The 14,848-nt window shown below is 43.9% G+C and overlaps 1 protein-coding gene across 2 annotated transcripts in view; it reads left to right on the top strand.

Moving 5' to 3' along the window:
- Positions 1–144: 144 nt before the first annotated feature.
- LOC121613556 (sorbin and SH3 domain-containing protein 1) overlaps positions 145–14,848 on the top strand; it is a 39,999-nt gene continuing 25,295 nt past the window's right edge. For both annotated transcript variants that reach the window (XM_041947005.1, XM_041947004.1), the window contains exons 1-10: positions 145–237; positions 9,186–9,228; positions 9,497–9,583; positions 9,986–10,102; positions 10,881–10,987; positions 11,140–11,281; positions 11,547–11,576; positions 12,768–12,910; positions 13,222–13,282; positions 13,423–13,497. In XM_041947005.1, coding sequence (XP_041802939.1) covers positions 9,550–9,583; positions 9,986–10,102; positions 10,881–10,987; positions 11,140–11,281; positions 11,547–11,576; positions 12,768–12,910; positions 13,222–13,282; positions 13,423–13,497 — 709 coding nt within the window. In that variant the 5' untranslated portion in view covers positions 145–237; positions 9,186–9,228; positions 9,497–9,549. The remainder of the gene's footprint in view (positions 238–9,185; positions 9,229–9,496; positions 9,584–9,985; positions 10,103–10,880; positions 10,988–11,139; positions 11,282–11,546; positions 11,577–12,767; positions 12,911–13,221; positions 13,283–13,422; positions 13,498–14,848) is intronic.

Raw genomic sequence — 14,848 nt, 5'->3', positions numbered from 1 at the left:
CCTTTGTTTCAGTTTCACTATGAAGCGACAGAGTCCATGCTTTTATTGTGGAGGGGCGGCGGCTCTGCCCCCGGGGCTCGGCGGCTGTGCTGTGCGGCGGTGTTGACGCAGCCGCGGCCGCTCAGACTCAGAGTGAAGCGCTGACAGGACGCTGCCGGAGAGCAGCCGTCGGCGCACACAGCTCAGCGAAGTGTGTCTGCAGCAGCCAGCACAACACTGGATAACCAGCGCACAGAGGTAAGCCTGTCCCTGCTCCGGATCACTGCTGCATGTGCCTGCTGCTGGGCCTCTCTCATCTATTCTGGACATGTTTTTCAAATTTTATTCCATTCCCACCTTTTTTTATTATTATTCCTCCATTGGCGCCTTAACAGCTGACTTTGTGTTATTGTGTTCTGATACACTTCTTATTTGTCACTCAGTCACTGCAGACTTGGTCAGACATAGGTGCTTTCATGAGTCAGTCCATTTTGATTGTGCGCCTCAGCAGAGAGGCGCTCTGGCTGTGGGACAGCTGCTGCAGTCAGGATAGATCCATACACCATGCCGCACTCCGGGGCTGAATGCCCAGGAGAAAACCCACATACTCCAGGCTGGGAATGAAACGCTTCCTCCCGACTTTGCACCATGCTGGATACTGTTTGGTAACATTTTTTTTTTTTTTTTTTTTGAAAAAAGCCTAATCAATGCTTTGCAGTGTGGCTGTTTCTTTAAGTTCCCAGGTAGCAGTGAGGCTTATTAGCGACTGTCATTGTGAGTCATAGGGAGCAGACTACAGGCTACTCCACATGCATACAATAGGGCTGTGACATCAGGACCCTGCACTTAATGGAATGCATATAATGCGGCATGGAGGCGTTAGAAATAGATTATTGGATGGTATTTCACTGTCATTTTCATCACAGTGTTGTCAGGTTAGACTGCAGCCTTTGTCATCTTTCATTAGATGAAAGATGAAGTTGGAAAAGGCTTTGAGGAATTGAATGCAGGAGAAGTGGTTGGAGGTGCATTAACAGCTGTTTCACACAGTTCCAAGAGATGTGCTGCACTCTGAAGTAAGATTCCAATATTATTGTTTTTATCTTTATATCTTCCACTTCGCCTTCTGGTGACATCTTTGTGAGCATGACTGAGCGGGCATGTGGTGTGACTGCTCAGTAGCAATGGAATGAGTTATTGACACAGAGGACCTGGATGTTAAACTTTATCTTGTAGTCTGACCAGCGGGTCTGAGGCCTGGTAATGAACAGCATGTGACATGGCCAGCTGCCTCACAGCACAAGTGTGGACTTACAGTGTGGAGACAATCAAATATACCCACCTCTTGTTTCATACTGTGACAATAGGCTTTATGACAGTGTCCAAAGTTTTTGACTAAGAGGATATTCTACACCGTTATGTGAAATGTGGATTTTAAAAAAACACGGAATACCACTCATCATTGTGCTAATTGTGAGCTAAATTGCTTCCGCAGGTAAAAATTGCTCTTAATTGCATGCGCTTAAAAAACTGGTGATAAAAATCCTTGTGGTTCCAGGGGTTTTTATACAACATCTCCCTTCAGTATATCTCCAGATCTGATACGGTGTAAAATTAGCTGCTCCACCGTCAGTGATTGCAGCATTTTCCTCTGAAACCCAGCCGGTGACTCTCCCTGTGTTTTCATTCATGATTTTACTATAGTAATGATTTCTTTTTTAGTCCAACGCATCTGAGTAACATGACGCCAAACAAGCTCGATAAAATATTAAACCCAACACAAATAATTAATCAAACTGCTTCAAGGACGGAGGCGAAGCAATCAGGTGGATTTTTTCTCAAAAACACTTGTTTCAGTGTTTTGGTTCAGAATATCACACTAACCCTAACCCTTGTCTTATCAGTGGTCGCGCTGGACACTTTAAGTAAAGATACTGTATCTACGCAATGTTTACTCAGAAAGAGGACACAGGTTCACACTCAGTCGTAGTTCAACAGCCAATGAAGCAGAGTCCTGGCTGACAACAGGTCAGCAGAGGAGTTGCAGATGTTTACACAGAGCTGGAGGTGTGTTTGCATGTTTTAATGGAACAGACACGTCAGTCATATGTTTGATAGCCAGCAGCTCAGCCGAGAGCCATTTGTTCAATCAGTCACTCAAAAAGCAGCCAAACCACTGTGACCTTTTGCACATATTGTCTAATTAAAGCAAGTCAAAAGTGAAGCAAGTGCAGGAAACTTTTTCAGGACGTGCATTTATCCAGTTTACAATAGTACAGTGTATCTTATACAGTAGCTAATACTTCATTATTTTGGATTAAGTAGCCTCAGTGCAAACTATACTCAGAATTTGACTTAATTGGGGGTTTTTAAGGAGGATTTTGTTTCTGAATTATTTGCGTGTTTTAATATGTCTCAACAGGATTTCAGGGTGCAAAGTGCTGCTGTACAAAGGAATATTCGAACAGAATGCGAAGCTCGGCACTCGGTTTCACAAGCCAGCATCCAGTTCCTGCGTTTTTAAAGGCACAATAAATCAAGGTCAAAGTGTTGCACCTCAGCGTTTTCAGCTTGACAAACAGGAATGATAACCTGTGGAGTGAGGATCGGACCTGTTGGTATGAACCCAGCACACTCGTTAATATTTTATGAAGCTTGTTCAGAGTCACATTACCCAGATCCCCTAGATTTGAGAGGAGCAACCCTCGGAAGCATGAATCTCAAAACTGAATTTCAAAGATTTGCCAAAGCCAGCTGGCCTGCGGATCACCCGGTCGCGTTTTTCCAATACGATTTCCATTTGGTTTGGAAATCTGACACTGAATATTGGTAGATGTGAAGTAGTTACAGTGCATTCATTCAAGTTACATTTCCACAGGGGTTATGGCAGTCATTAGAATTTTCTTGCTTTGCCAAATAAGTGTGTTTGACCGGTGACTTTGACACAAATGAGAACATGCCGCCTTTGTCATGTAGACCTACTGTGCCTGTTTACAGAAAGAGTGTAAACTAGTGATTATTAATTAAAGCTCTGGATGTATTCAAGTGGACAATAGCGAGGATTTAATATATTCTATATTTAATTATATTCTTAGGATTTAATTATATTCTTCTTTGTTAAGGTCCATTTCCTAAAATCACCCTTATTCATGAGCCAGAGCTCTGCTTAGTGAAGCTGCATATTAGCACGACATTGACAAAAATGTTTGTAGTGGCGCGTTTGTAGAAAACAACCTCGTCTTTACTGTGAATAACGGATGGCTTTGGATCAGGCCGGATGTTTGAGCCAGACACCAGGTTTCTGTTTTCACTCCATTAATGTTACAACACGTCGCCTAGCAACCCCCTCCCCTCCCCTGTCCGTTTCCTCCATCTGCTGCCATTGGTTGAAGTGGGCGGTGAAGTGAAGTGTTATGGCTTTGGCTTTTCATGTTCCGTGGCACAAAGAAGCCCCTGATCACGGACGCATGCAAACAAGGCAGTGAAAAGACAATTTATGCGTTAGTGATGGATTTAAGCCGCGCTCCTCTCCGCCAGCATCGCACCTCCACCCTCCTCCCCTGTGTTATACGTCAGCAACTGATGGAAAACAACTGCATCGCGGCAGTCGTTGGCAGATATTTTAATAAGAGCCAGCATGTGTTCTTACTCATCATCACACAAACCAAACTGGGATTATTAAGTGACACTGATGCGTAGCATGTTTATAAATCACTCACTATGAAATATGATTAACAGTAATGAAAATGATGTCTGAGCTGCCACCTGTGAAGCCGGGCTGTTATTGATGGAGATGCCTGTTGTGTTTGTGTCTGCGTGTGACGGGACAGGGTCGGACTGGGCCGGCGTCCCCGAAATAGACGGATGATGGGGACCCGCTGGATTCCTGCTGCGCGCTCATTTCACACGAGGATACCTTCATAGCACTTAAAATTGCTGGATTATCACATTGCTGTTTATATTCACGTTTAGCCGCCATATCCTATGACTCAATTATCAAGTAGTCCTGTCACACAGGCGCTCGGAGAGTTATATTGGGGAACGCGCTCAGAGCTTCCAATCTACGTCGGAGTCAAAACATCCAGCAGATAGATGAGGAAACACTTTCGGCACTCTCTCAAACAATGATTTGAATTGACATCACAGCTCACCTAATGTGCAGCACGCCCTGTCGTCTGAGCCGGGAGGAGTCTGTTGTGCACAGCTGAGCTCATTATTTCATGATGACATGAAATGAACATCATGTGTGCCTCTTATTCATATTCCCAAATTAAATGCCAGCATATTATCTCGAGGAATTAATCATTACATTATGGTCGTTGAGGATTTTTTCCCAGTTATATCACTTACTATATCCTAGTTATGATTATCTCCTTATTTGCTCATGAGCTTTTCTTATTTTGAATTTTCCACCACACAAGTAAACTCTCTGAGAGCCCCCTGAGGAGACACGACAGGGCTACTTGAATATTCAGTCCAGTGTTTATCCTCACTCCGGGCCCTGTGATCCAAGCGTTCTCACTCTTAGAGTGTAGCCTGGAGCCCTTGCTGTGAAGAAGTATCGCCCTGGGTAAAGTGTCAACTCACTGACATTCTTATTACACTGGCTCTAAAAGCCTAGCAGGCACGTTATAAGCAGGCTGGCTCTCTAACACAGCATCTGTAACGGGGCCGTTTGGTCCATGCGGCCAGGCCCTACACACTTGCCAACCAAGTGTTCACTGTCTCGGGGATCTGGCCGTGGTCACGTCCAATAGCTGTCAGGGCTTCTCATGGACACGCTGGCAGGCTGCAGCCCTCTCTGAGGGATGCACTGTATCTGTCATTGGCTGGTGTGATGCATGCTTTTGTTTTTTTCCCCCTTAAAAAGGGACATTTTATTCCTAAAGGACACAAACGTCCTCAAAGAAGCCCTCACATGTGACAGTGAAGCCGTAGGATCACTATAGACTTGTTAAGTCTCTATGTTACTGTGATATTTCATTAGGTGATCTGCAAAGAATTCAAAGGCGTAGAAGCGGTGTCCGTGTAGACTCAGCTTAAGCTCCATCCATTATCAACATGAATGCCTAATCCTGCTCTCAGGCCTATAATGACGGCAGTATGGAAGTTACATACATTTCCTTTTAAGCTGCAGTTGTTTGAAATGAACTTCAAATAGCTTGGCTGAGGAATGTGTAGAATCCCAGGCTGCTGTCCAGCGTGGAAGCTGTTTATGGAAGAGAGATGGGAGGGTGGAGGGGTAGGTGGGGGTCTCTTGTCAATTAGGGGGATAAGCTGCTGCTCCGGAGCGGCCCTTTCGAGCCATGTTTGGAGCTATTCGGTGGGATCCACGCACAGCGCTGGATAGCTTGTCTCCCCTCTGCCATTTGTTGACAAAGCAGAAGTCAAACGGCGTTACGTAACGGCCCTTTCTCTCCGTCCATAGTACAGCTGAGCATGCGATGAGAGCTCTTTTGTGTTAACATAGCTCACTTTTAAGGCGGCCTCTGACTGCGGCACAGAGACCCCCTGCGTGACATACATCATAGTTCAACTTGGTACCACCCTGCCTTTGTTTAGTTTTCACTGCAGCCCGCTTCAGATAAAGTGATTGTTGGTGCTGATGGAGAATGCTCCCGTCTGCTGGATATGACATGAAAATATCGACTCATAAAATCAATTTTCATAAAATATATATGGTATCTATTGGGGTTGGGCCAATTTGTTGGATATCATCCAGTTTGTTTTTTCCTCACACCTGATAGAACAGTTTCTCAAATCTCTGATCACGGTTACGTTAAAGCAGCCCTCCTCTTTATTACAATAGTTTAAGAGTTTGATAAGTGACAGTACCTCTTCCTGATGTTCAGAGGCTGTGGTTGGTCACACAGCTTTAATCTGGCCTTCATTTAAGAGAACAGTCTCATTCCTTGGAATGAAAATTGATAAACTGACAGATAAAGGCACAAAGATCAGCTTTGAAAATAATAATTAGTAACAGCCGTAATATATTTCAAACTGTAGTATCTACACTCATCTACATGTTCCTGCTGTCTTACAGTTTTATCACTTTTCAGAGGCTTTGGTGTCATAGATCTAATCACACACATTAATAGTAATCATGGACGGTTGAGTCATCCAGTAGCGAATTCCAGCTGTCCTCTGCTGGTCTGTTGGTCTCTCATCTACTGGCCCTGCAGGAGCATTTCGAGGGGGCAGGAGGACTTTATGTGGTCTGCACAGTTGTTGAGTGGGTGCTACATTCCCAGGTGGCATGTGGTGACAGGTCCATCTGGGCACGCCTGTTGTCAAAAACAAACAGACCCCCTACGCAGCGAGGGTCAAGGTCAAAGCTGGGACCGTCCCGCCGAGACGAGACCTTCAAAGCTCAGCCAGAAGTCTCGGGAGGCTTCAGAGGGACTTGGCATACGTGGACTAAGGACTCACTGTGCACATTATCAAGCAGGTAATGTGCCTCTCTAGATCTGCAGTGATCTGTCATGATGATCATAGCCTTTTGGGAGTTTCTTGATTTGGAAAGGTATTTTAGGTACGCCGAGAGCAATCATTTGGATATTTATGCATCTGTGTGTGTGAGGGAGTCATGTAGTGGATGAATCATTGGCTTTGCTGTACATTCCTGCTTTTAGGGACTCACACAGGTTTGAGCTGAGGGGGTCTTCCATCGGCAGCGATGTGGTAGAATCTTGACTGATAGTTTAGTTTTGGTCCATGAATGATGCATTCACTGTTAGTCTTGAGACTGCTGGTCTAATCAAACACTTTTAGGCCACTGTGCATTGGTTCACCAAAAAACCTTGGTGGAAAAACTGAGCATAAAGCTGAAAAAAAAAAACCCACTTTGAACTGTTGAGCTGCTTTAACTCACTCTCTGCTGAACTTTGAGCACTCCGCTTTGACTTCACATCCATTCATTTTTGCCAAAATCGACCTCTTTTGAGAAGCAGAGACATCTAAAGGCTTCTTAGATTATAAGGCGTAATGGTGCATTCTGGTAAATTGCAGTTCCACAGGAGTTTGGCTGATAAAGTCTCCTCTTACTTTCCTGTTTGTCTTGGCTCAGTCTCTGCCGGCCGTCCCAGAGCTCCTGCACTGATCTCCTCTTTTTCACAGGCTGGATGGATGGCGTTCTTTGCCCGGCTCTGCTCTGAAGCATCTCTTCCTAAAAAGGCCAGAGGTGATCTCTGCTCTCGTGTGTTTATACAGTGAACCGAATGCTGCAAGATGTCATCTTCCCATTATCTATCATATGCGAGAGGTTCAAAAGCTCCCACGTCTCTCTTTGTACTGTATATTAACCATTTTGGGGTTCATCTGAGGATACGGAGGAAGTACAGTTGAGATCAGTGTAAGCACTCCTCAAAGGAATGTCTGTTAATGGTTTTGGAAATGAGATCATGGACGTGTTGCCTCTCTGGGAGGCAGGGGGTCAGGAAGCAAGCTGATTTTATTAAAGAAAGAGTGGAAATAAATACACAGTTTCTGATGCTCAGGGACAGCTCAGCTCCAAGACTGGAAGATGTTTTGAAAGGCTTTTGCTTCGTGTCCTTGTGGGACTCGTTTGGAATCGTTCCCATTTTCCCTCATCCATTTAGGCCTATTTGCGGAGGTTTCCAGCTGGAACATGAGTCCCCAGCCTGTTCTGCAGGTTGGCTTATTTACCAGCACGGGTAAACATAGTGCACACGCAGTCTCACACAAACCCGGAGTTGAACAAGCACAGGTATAACTTTAAAAGCAGCTTAAAAATTTACAGGATTGAATAAATTCTGGATGGATTTGCTGTTTGTGCTTTTTCCATCGCCATTATCTTCAGCCTACAAACAAAAACACTATTTGTCTGCGCCTGTGTGTGTGTACATGTGTGCTTGAGTGACTGTTTGAGGGCCTTTGTGTGTGTGTGTTTGCGTCTTCACTCAATCAACCCTTTTCTTGGCCTTTTAAATGGGGATGTCTCCTAATTCAGCTGGCTGGCTGAGTACAGAGAGGCCCAGTGGAGCAATGGGAAGTGTTTCACAGCTTCTTTTCTGGTGGCCTTGGTGCTGCTTCTGCATGCTCCACTGATGCAGCTCAGATTAACATATGTTTGTTCTCTCTCACACCCTCCCTTCCTTTTCCTTAAAGGGGAGCGCAGATGAAATTTTGAATTCATATCACTGGTCCAGGACGGGCCAACTTCCTCCCTAAACCAAAAGAATTGAAGGCATGCAAAGCGAAGCTTGTGACGTCGTCACAGATGCCCTCAGCTGCACCCGTAGAATATGTATTAACAGTCTATCCACTGAAAACCCCCACCTTCATTTCACATGTAGCATTTGTTGACATCCTGTTTGATTATTTTGGCTTTATAATCCTAGATATGATGGTTGAACAGTGATATTGGACTGCAAGAACACAGTCAACAGATCTGAACAGATCTGGTCTGTGCTGCTGTTGGCTCCCTTTGCTGTGTACTTTGAGACCCATGAAAAGACTTTCTAACACACTTATCAGGGTAGAAAACATCATTGCATGTATTCGATTTGACCATACGAAACACTAGAGGTTGTCGCTTTTTAAATGATGCAGTTCAAGCTGTGTCTGTGTCATTGATTGCTGATAAAATATGGAGTCTTGTGTGTTGTAGACGGGATTTAAACAGATGACTGGAGGTTCACCGCCTTCCTGTTTGGCTTCATTGTATCTCATTTCAATGTGTAACCCAACCACAGGAGTACTAGCACAATTTCATTAGCTGTATGCGGTCCGCAATTACAGCTATTGGTTGCAGTGCCTCCATTATTTCTTGCAGAAGCTACGGCCACGCTGACCTTTTCAAGAAATCCTCTCTATGTGTGTTATTACTTCTACTACTATAATACACAGCCTTTCATAATAAAGTATCATGCTTGCTGCAAGCTGACACTGCAGCCAAGTACAGGCCTGGTTAGCCAACTTACCCCGCATGGTTTATCAGACTGAACACACACACACTGAATTTCACAATCATGTGTGTCGTTGGGAGTTTAATCTTAACTTTCTTACCAGCATTATATCAACATTAGTAGTGATTCAACTGTCTGTGAAATGTGGTTATCTTTACTATCTGCAGGCTGCTGTTTAATGACACGTTACACTGATTTGTGTGCTGTATTCTTCTCAGATATTAGCTCCTTCCCTTGACAACACTGTTGAACATTTGCCTCCCTGTGTTTCTCCTCCAGGCCTGTCCAGAAGAGGGCAGCGTAAGACCGAGCACAACTCCCAGTAAGTCAACTCACTCTAAGGTCGACAAATAATGCAGTGGGCCAAAATTCGCTTTGAGTTTCATAGTTGGATGCTGGTGAAGCCCAAAGACACGTAAAGACTTTCATTCAGAGGTTTCAGTGGCAGAGGATGTGTCAACATCTTTCATTCCTTTCATGTTTCTACATTTATGAGAATGTTTCAGCCACATGGAAAAATGTCAACTTGTCTTTGTGTGTGTGTGTGTGTGTGTGTGTGTGTGTGTGTGTGTGTGTGTGTGTGTTTGAAGTCCCATCAGGTCCTCGAAAGGTCTGCGCTGTCAGGATCACGCCTCTGACAACCATGAAAGGCTCTCCTGACCTGATTCCTGCCGCAGGTGACGTATCCCTCCGCCTCATCAATCATTCAGGGCCTACAACTGGGGGACACCTCACACTCACAAAGAAAACTTAGAAGGATGCTCTTAATACTCACTTGTTAACGATGCGGCGTCACTTCAATAACCCGTGCTGAGACGGGACGAGCTCGAGCTGCTCTTCTTCCGGCTCTGACAGTGTGATCATGGCAATTAGTTTTACAGGACAGGAGGCTATTAATTTAATGCCCTGGTTTTGATGTTACACTTCTATTTTGGTCATTTGGGGCACGAGGTAGCGGTAATTTGGATTCCCATTAGCTCTGAAGCAGGAGTGCACTCTGAGAATACTGAGTATAAGACGGCTATGCCTTGAACAATGAGGAGCTGTGGAAGTGAGACTCATATTCTGAATGTTTTCAGCCCTGGACCCCAGCAGAGTGTGCAAAGGGAAAGGAGTTGTGACTCTGAGAGCCACGCTCGTCCACATAGATGACGAGGGCTGCATCAGCGAGGAGCCGAATGTCATCACAGCACCAAGTAAGTCAGAACGAATGCCACAGCTGTTTCATAACAACTCTCCGCATGATGTAAAAATATGTGGAGGACAGTAATAGTTGCATGGTCGTGTGAAAAAAAAAAGGACAGGCCGGTGAAGAATGTGGACAGAGAATGTGAGACTTTAAAAAGCATTTCATCACTTTCTTGAGTTGTAGAAATTCCTCACACGCCTTTCAGAGCTCTGCGTTCATGTCAGGGTTATATAACTGGTCATGTTTTGAAGTGCGCGCTCGGCCGCCGCGCACTCTCGGAGTCACGATAAATGGCGGTTGCTCATATTTTCATGCGAGCGTCAAAGAGCCTTTTTGTTGCGGACTGCCCACGTTGCACTTTGGAGCAGGGCGCCTTGACTGTGGGCTTGTTTGTTACGTAGAGCACATTGGAACTGGAGGCTGGCCAAGGCTATTGGGGAGATGCTTTAATTGTTGTAGAGTCTGAATATAAAGGCCATCGGAACAAACGGCCTTTGCAGCTCAGTGAATAGGCGCTTTGTTCTGATGACAAAGTTCAGAGATTGTGGGAGAATCTTTTTTTTTTTTTCCTCTCCTGGCCATATTAACATCCCTGTACGTGAAAACCACCAAGGAAAGCATTCACACCGTGTAGAAAGAAATGGAGATTTATTCGACCAGCAATTAGCTGTCGAGTATTTCTGGTTTGCTGTTAGAATTTCACTGCACTGTTCAGAGTCATCCTCGGTGGGTTTTATTCTTGCTGCGCTGGCTGCCAAACTGAGAGAGTTCTGGACTGTTTTTAGGTGGCTGGACAAACCAGATTAATGGAGACAGCTCTAAAGCAGGATTGGCTGAGGGAGGCAGCAACATCACAGCTGATTTACCTCCTGTAAACAACACTCAGTGCCAGGTACGTTTACTTCCATGCCATTTAACACAGGCTCTTTGTTTGGCTCTTTGTGGTTTTACAGTTATAAGAACTGTGTGATCTCTTTGTTTACTTTATTTAAGCTAAATCCCAAGGAAAGCATTTTCTATAAATGTATTTTCTGTTACTTTCAGGTATATTCACCAGGAAGCTTCAACAAAAATCAGGCTCCATCCTCCACTGACATTCAGAACTGTGTCACATCAGCGTCCAGCTCTGTGTATCCCTGCACTAGCACAGTTAACCCCACCATAGTGCTGCTGCAACACAACAGAGGTGAGCACACCAGTGTGAGAGCTGGGAATGATGGCTATCATTAAGAGCTTCTAAAAGCTTTCAAGGTTGTTGTGAACATGCTTTTACGTGTCTGAGTAGCACCGAGCTTTATGGTACTATTAGCTAATCCTCCACTGTGTCTTGTCTGCGATCCATTAGCCTTGTCTTGCTCCGTGTTACACAAAAACCAGCTCATTGTCACTTTTGCCTCATTGCTTAGTCATTTCTCACTGTCCTGCTCTTGTCTGTCTTTCTCTCACAACAGAGCAACAAAAGCATCTTTCTCATTTTGAAGGTACGCACTGGGGACTTGGTGACGTCTGACAGATATTTGTCATTTATTTTTCATGTGTTAGACTTAGCCGGCAGCGGTCCCAGTCTTATTCCAATGCAATGTTTTTTAATTCCTCGACCGAACCATCTGTCACCCTCCCACCGCCACGACACAGCCAGATAAATGTGTTCGCCACGAGCCTTATGAAGAGAATGAGTCACGTTTTAAGCGTCTGTGTGTTCAAAATATTGGAAATGTGAATTTGATGAACAAGAACGTACCAGACTGTAGAGAAACATCACCAATATGTTTTTTTTCCTGCAGTTCACACACAGATTTTTTATGTCATGTCTGTCACTTACATGGCGACAGTCAAACATAAACGTTAACTGCCAGATTGAGATTTCACATTTTCCTCTTTCTTCCACTTACCTGCCACCTGCCACATTTCATTCTTGGGGGCCAAGTGTCACATGCTGCATAGGTTTGGCAAAGTTTATGTTGGCTTCAGCAGTTTGTATCATTGAATGCCTTTACCGCTAATAATAAAGTAAGTACAGTATTCAGTATAGTAGTATACAGTATCATGCTGCAACATTTTGGGGGAGATGCACAGAAGCAAAACACATTATATTTCTATATATTTTGCACTGTAAATGCAACTTTTGTGACATTTGTTCATGCATTTACATACATTTTCCCCCCAGTGGTGATATTATAGTTCTATTCATTTCACTCACTCTACTTTATTTTGTGGTACAAAATGCATTCTGTGATGTAACATAGTAATAGAACAGCTGATGAGTTATATGTAGAAAAAGCCGAATCTTAATGTATTCAGTGGCACAGAATATACAGTATGTTGTGAACCAAATGCAGCAAATGACATACAGTACCCATAGGTTCTCCTTGTAGCTCGATACATATGCTAAGAATTAACTGACAATAGTATTTGACTCAGGTTTCACAAACACCAACACTTATTTGTTTTTCATGCAGATTGTTTGCTGAACTAAATGGAATAGAACATTTACTAACAGCCCACCTTATCTGTGTATCTTGTCACGCAGTTCAGTGCAATGCTTCATCCTGGCCTTCACTCCAGATCCCGAACTTAAACTGTTTATTTGTGTTATCTGTAACGTTTCGCTAGAAATGTGCTGTGAACTTTGAGTTTTGTCTGGCTTACAGTTTGTTTGTTTTTTGTGACAGACCCAACCCCAGAAAGGGACAAAAGCCCTGATCCTGGGAGAGACTCAGTCAGCCCAGTCCCTGATATGGACTGGAAGAGGCTGCGGCTGTCACTGCACTCCCCTGTCCTCAGTCCTGTCAGCAAGCCCACTGTGCCTGTACGGGTGAGCAACGAAACCTCCCATCAAATGAAGACTCATCTGCTCATGACACATGTTTAGTGGGTCGTATGATACATTGTGATATACATATAATACATACTTTCTTGTATCAGTAGTGGTGTACTTTTCTACAGCTTTCCTGCATATCATGCTGTTGTGCCAGGTTACACATCTTAATGGAACGCAGCCATCGTTAATGTTAATTATATGGTTGGGTTTACAAGTCAAAATGTCCTGCCAGAAGGATACGCTTGAACATCACCGGGGCTGCTTTTATCTGACGTCAATGAATAATCTCCACTTCTTTGTTTCAGAACACTGAAAAGTCCAAAGACTGGTACAAGACGATGTTCAAACAGATACACAGAATACCTGGTAAGAGACTTCCATGACTTGCATGTCTGATCAGTCTTGTCTATCATATTTCTCTGTTGGTGTCCACGGCCTGTGTGTGTTTCTGTATGTGTTTGTATGTTATGTCACGCTGTGCTCTGTCTCTCCATCACTGTGCTCAGAGCCTATTGAGGAAAACCCTTACCGTCCCACCTACATTTTCCCTGAGAACTATGACATTCAGATGAAATCAAAAGGTATCCTATGGCAGTGACTCCACTCTCGTTGGCTTTACTAATCTGCAGCCATCCTGGGCCCTTTCAAATACTTTAGCCGTGTTTCATCTGTCCTACCTGGCCCCGTGACAAGTACAAAAGTACTAAAGTATTTACAAAAGTATTTGAAAGGCTTTGACCTAATCTTTTCCATACCATGGAGCCGCTGTTTCCATAAGTCTTAAACACACTGCAGGTTTCGTGCAGATTTCCTGACCTGACTCAGTTTTACTGTCCTGGTTCATTTTCCAGATCAGTGACATTTTCACATGTCAGAGTAGGAAAATCACAGCCATTAACGATAAAACAAATCATGATTTAATCCCATTTAGCTGCTTCGGTTTCAGAGTACCGCATTGTGCATGCTGGCTGACTGTCACAGTGTCGTGACTCAGTGGGACACTTAAATAGAACAGAGCCTTTGTTAATGCTGTTAGTGACATCTGTGCTTTTCCTCCTATGACAAAATGTCTGCTGTGAAAAACGCCTTTGTTCTGAGCTTGACCCTGCACGAGGTACAAAAAGTCAATCAGTTTTGACCATTGACCACCAAAATGTTCATTTAAACATGATTAGCTCTAAATATGTCAACCTGTGACAGTTTTCTAAAGTACCTTGATACTGACATGTTGACAAGGATGATGCACGAAGCCTTGTAGTGTCATTCTACTTAAACAAAATGTAGCAGTTGCTCACAGCCTTTCTCCTTTTGCTGTTAACCATCTGACATTAAAATGTATTTCTCAAACATTTCTCTCTTGGTAAATACTTTTTTAACAGAGGTGTCATCATACAGAAGAGCATGAGCAGTCGTTTGATGTAGTGTACTAATAACGCCACTAGATGCTGCTGCAGTCCTGTGCTCTGGCTATGGACGCTCTTGCCCTGAGTTAGGTCTGTCAGGCAAAACAAACCAATCAATATTGTGTAGTTAGGTACAGGTACATGGTTTTAGCTGTGAGTCGAAGCGAGGAGGTGAGATGTATGTGCAGCCTCAGAGAAGGACTTGCCTGAACTCTTCTTTGGTTGCACCATGTTCTGTACATCATTACCTCCATGTGTAGTTCTGATTGACATGATTCTGTAAATGTTACCTCACAGCATTTATAGAACTAATACAGAGATCTGTCTGAATGTGGTGCTTATGGCCTTTTTGCTTTAAAATGCATTACTTATTCAGGCCCTTGACACTTATCGATGCTTGGATCCCTTTTTAGTTCAGTAATGCTTCCTGTAAAGTGCTTTGATTTGACACACTTTGATTTTGTTGGGTGAACCTTTAATGCTCGGTCTAATGGAAGGTGTGAGACAGGGAGGAAAAGACAGGAAAAGA

Source organism: Chelmon rostratus, chromosome 11, assembly GCF_017976325.1.
Source record: "Chelmon rostratus isolate fCheRos1 chromosome 11, fCheRos1.pri, whole genome shotgun sequence".
In the NCBI taxonomy this organism is placed as follows: Eukaryota; Metazoa; Chordata; class Actinopteri; order Chaetodontiformes; family Chaetodontidae; genus Chelmon; species Chelmon rostratus.
The sequence above is the reverse complement of the archived record's forward strand: the minus strand, read 5'-3'. Positions and strand labels throughout refer to the sequence as shown.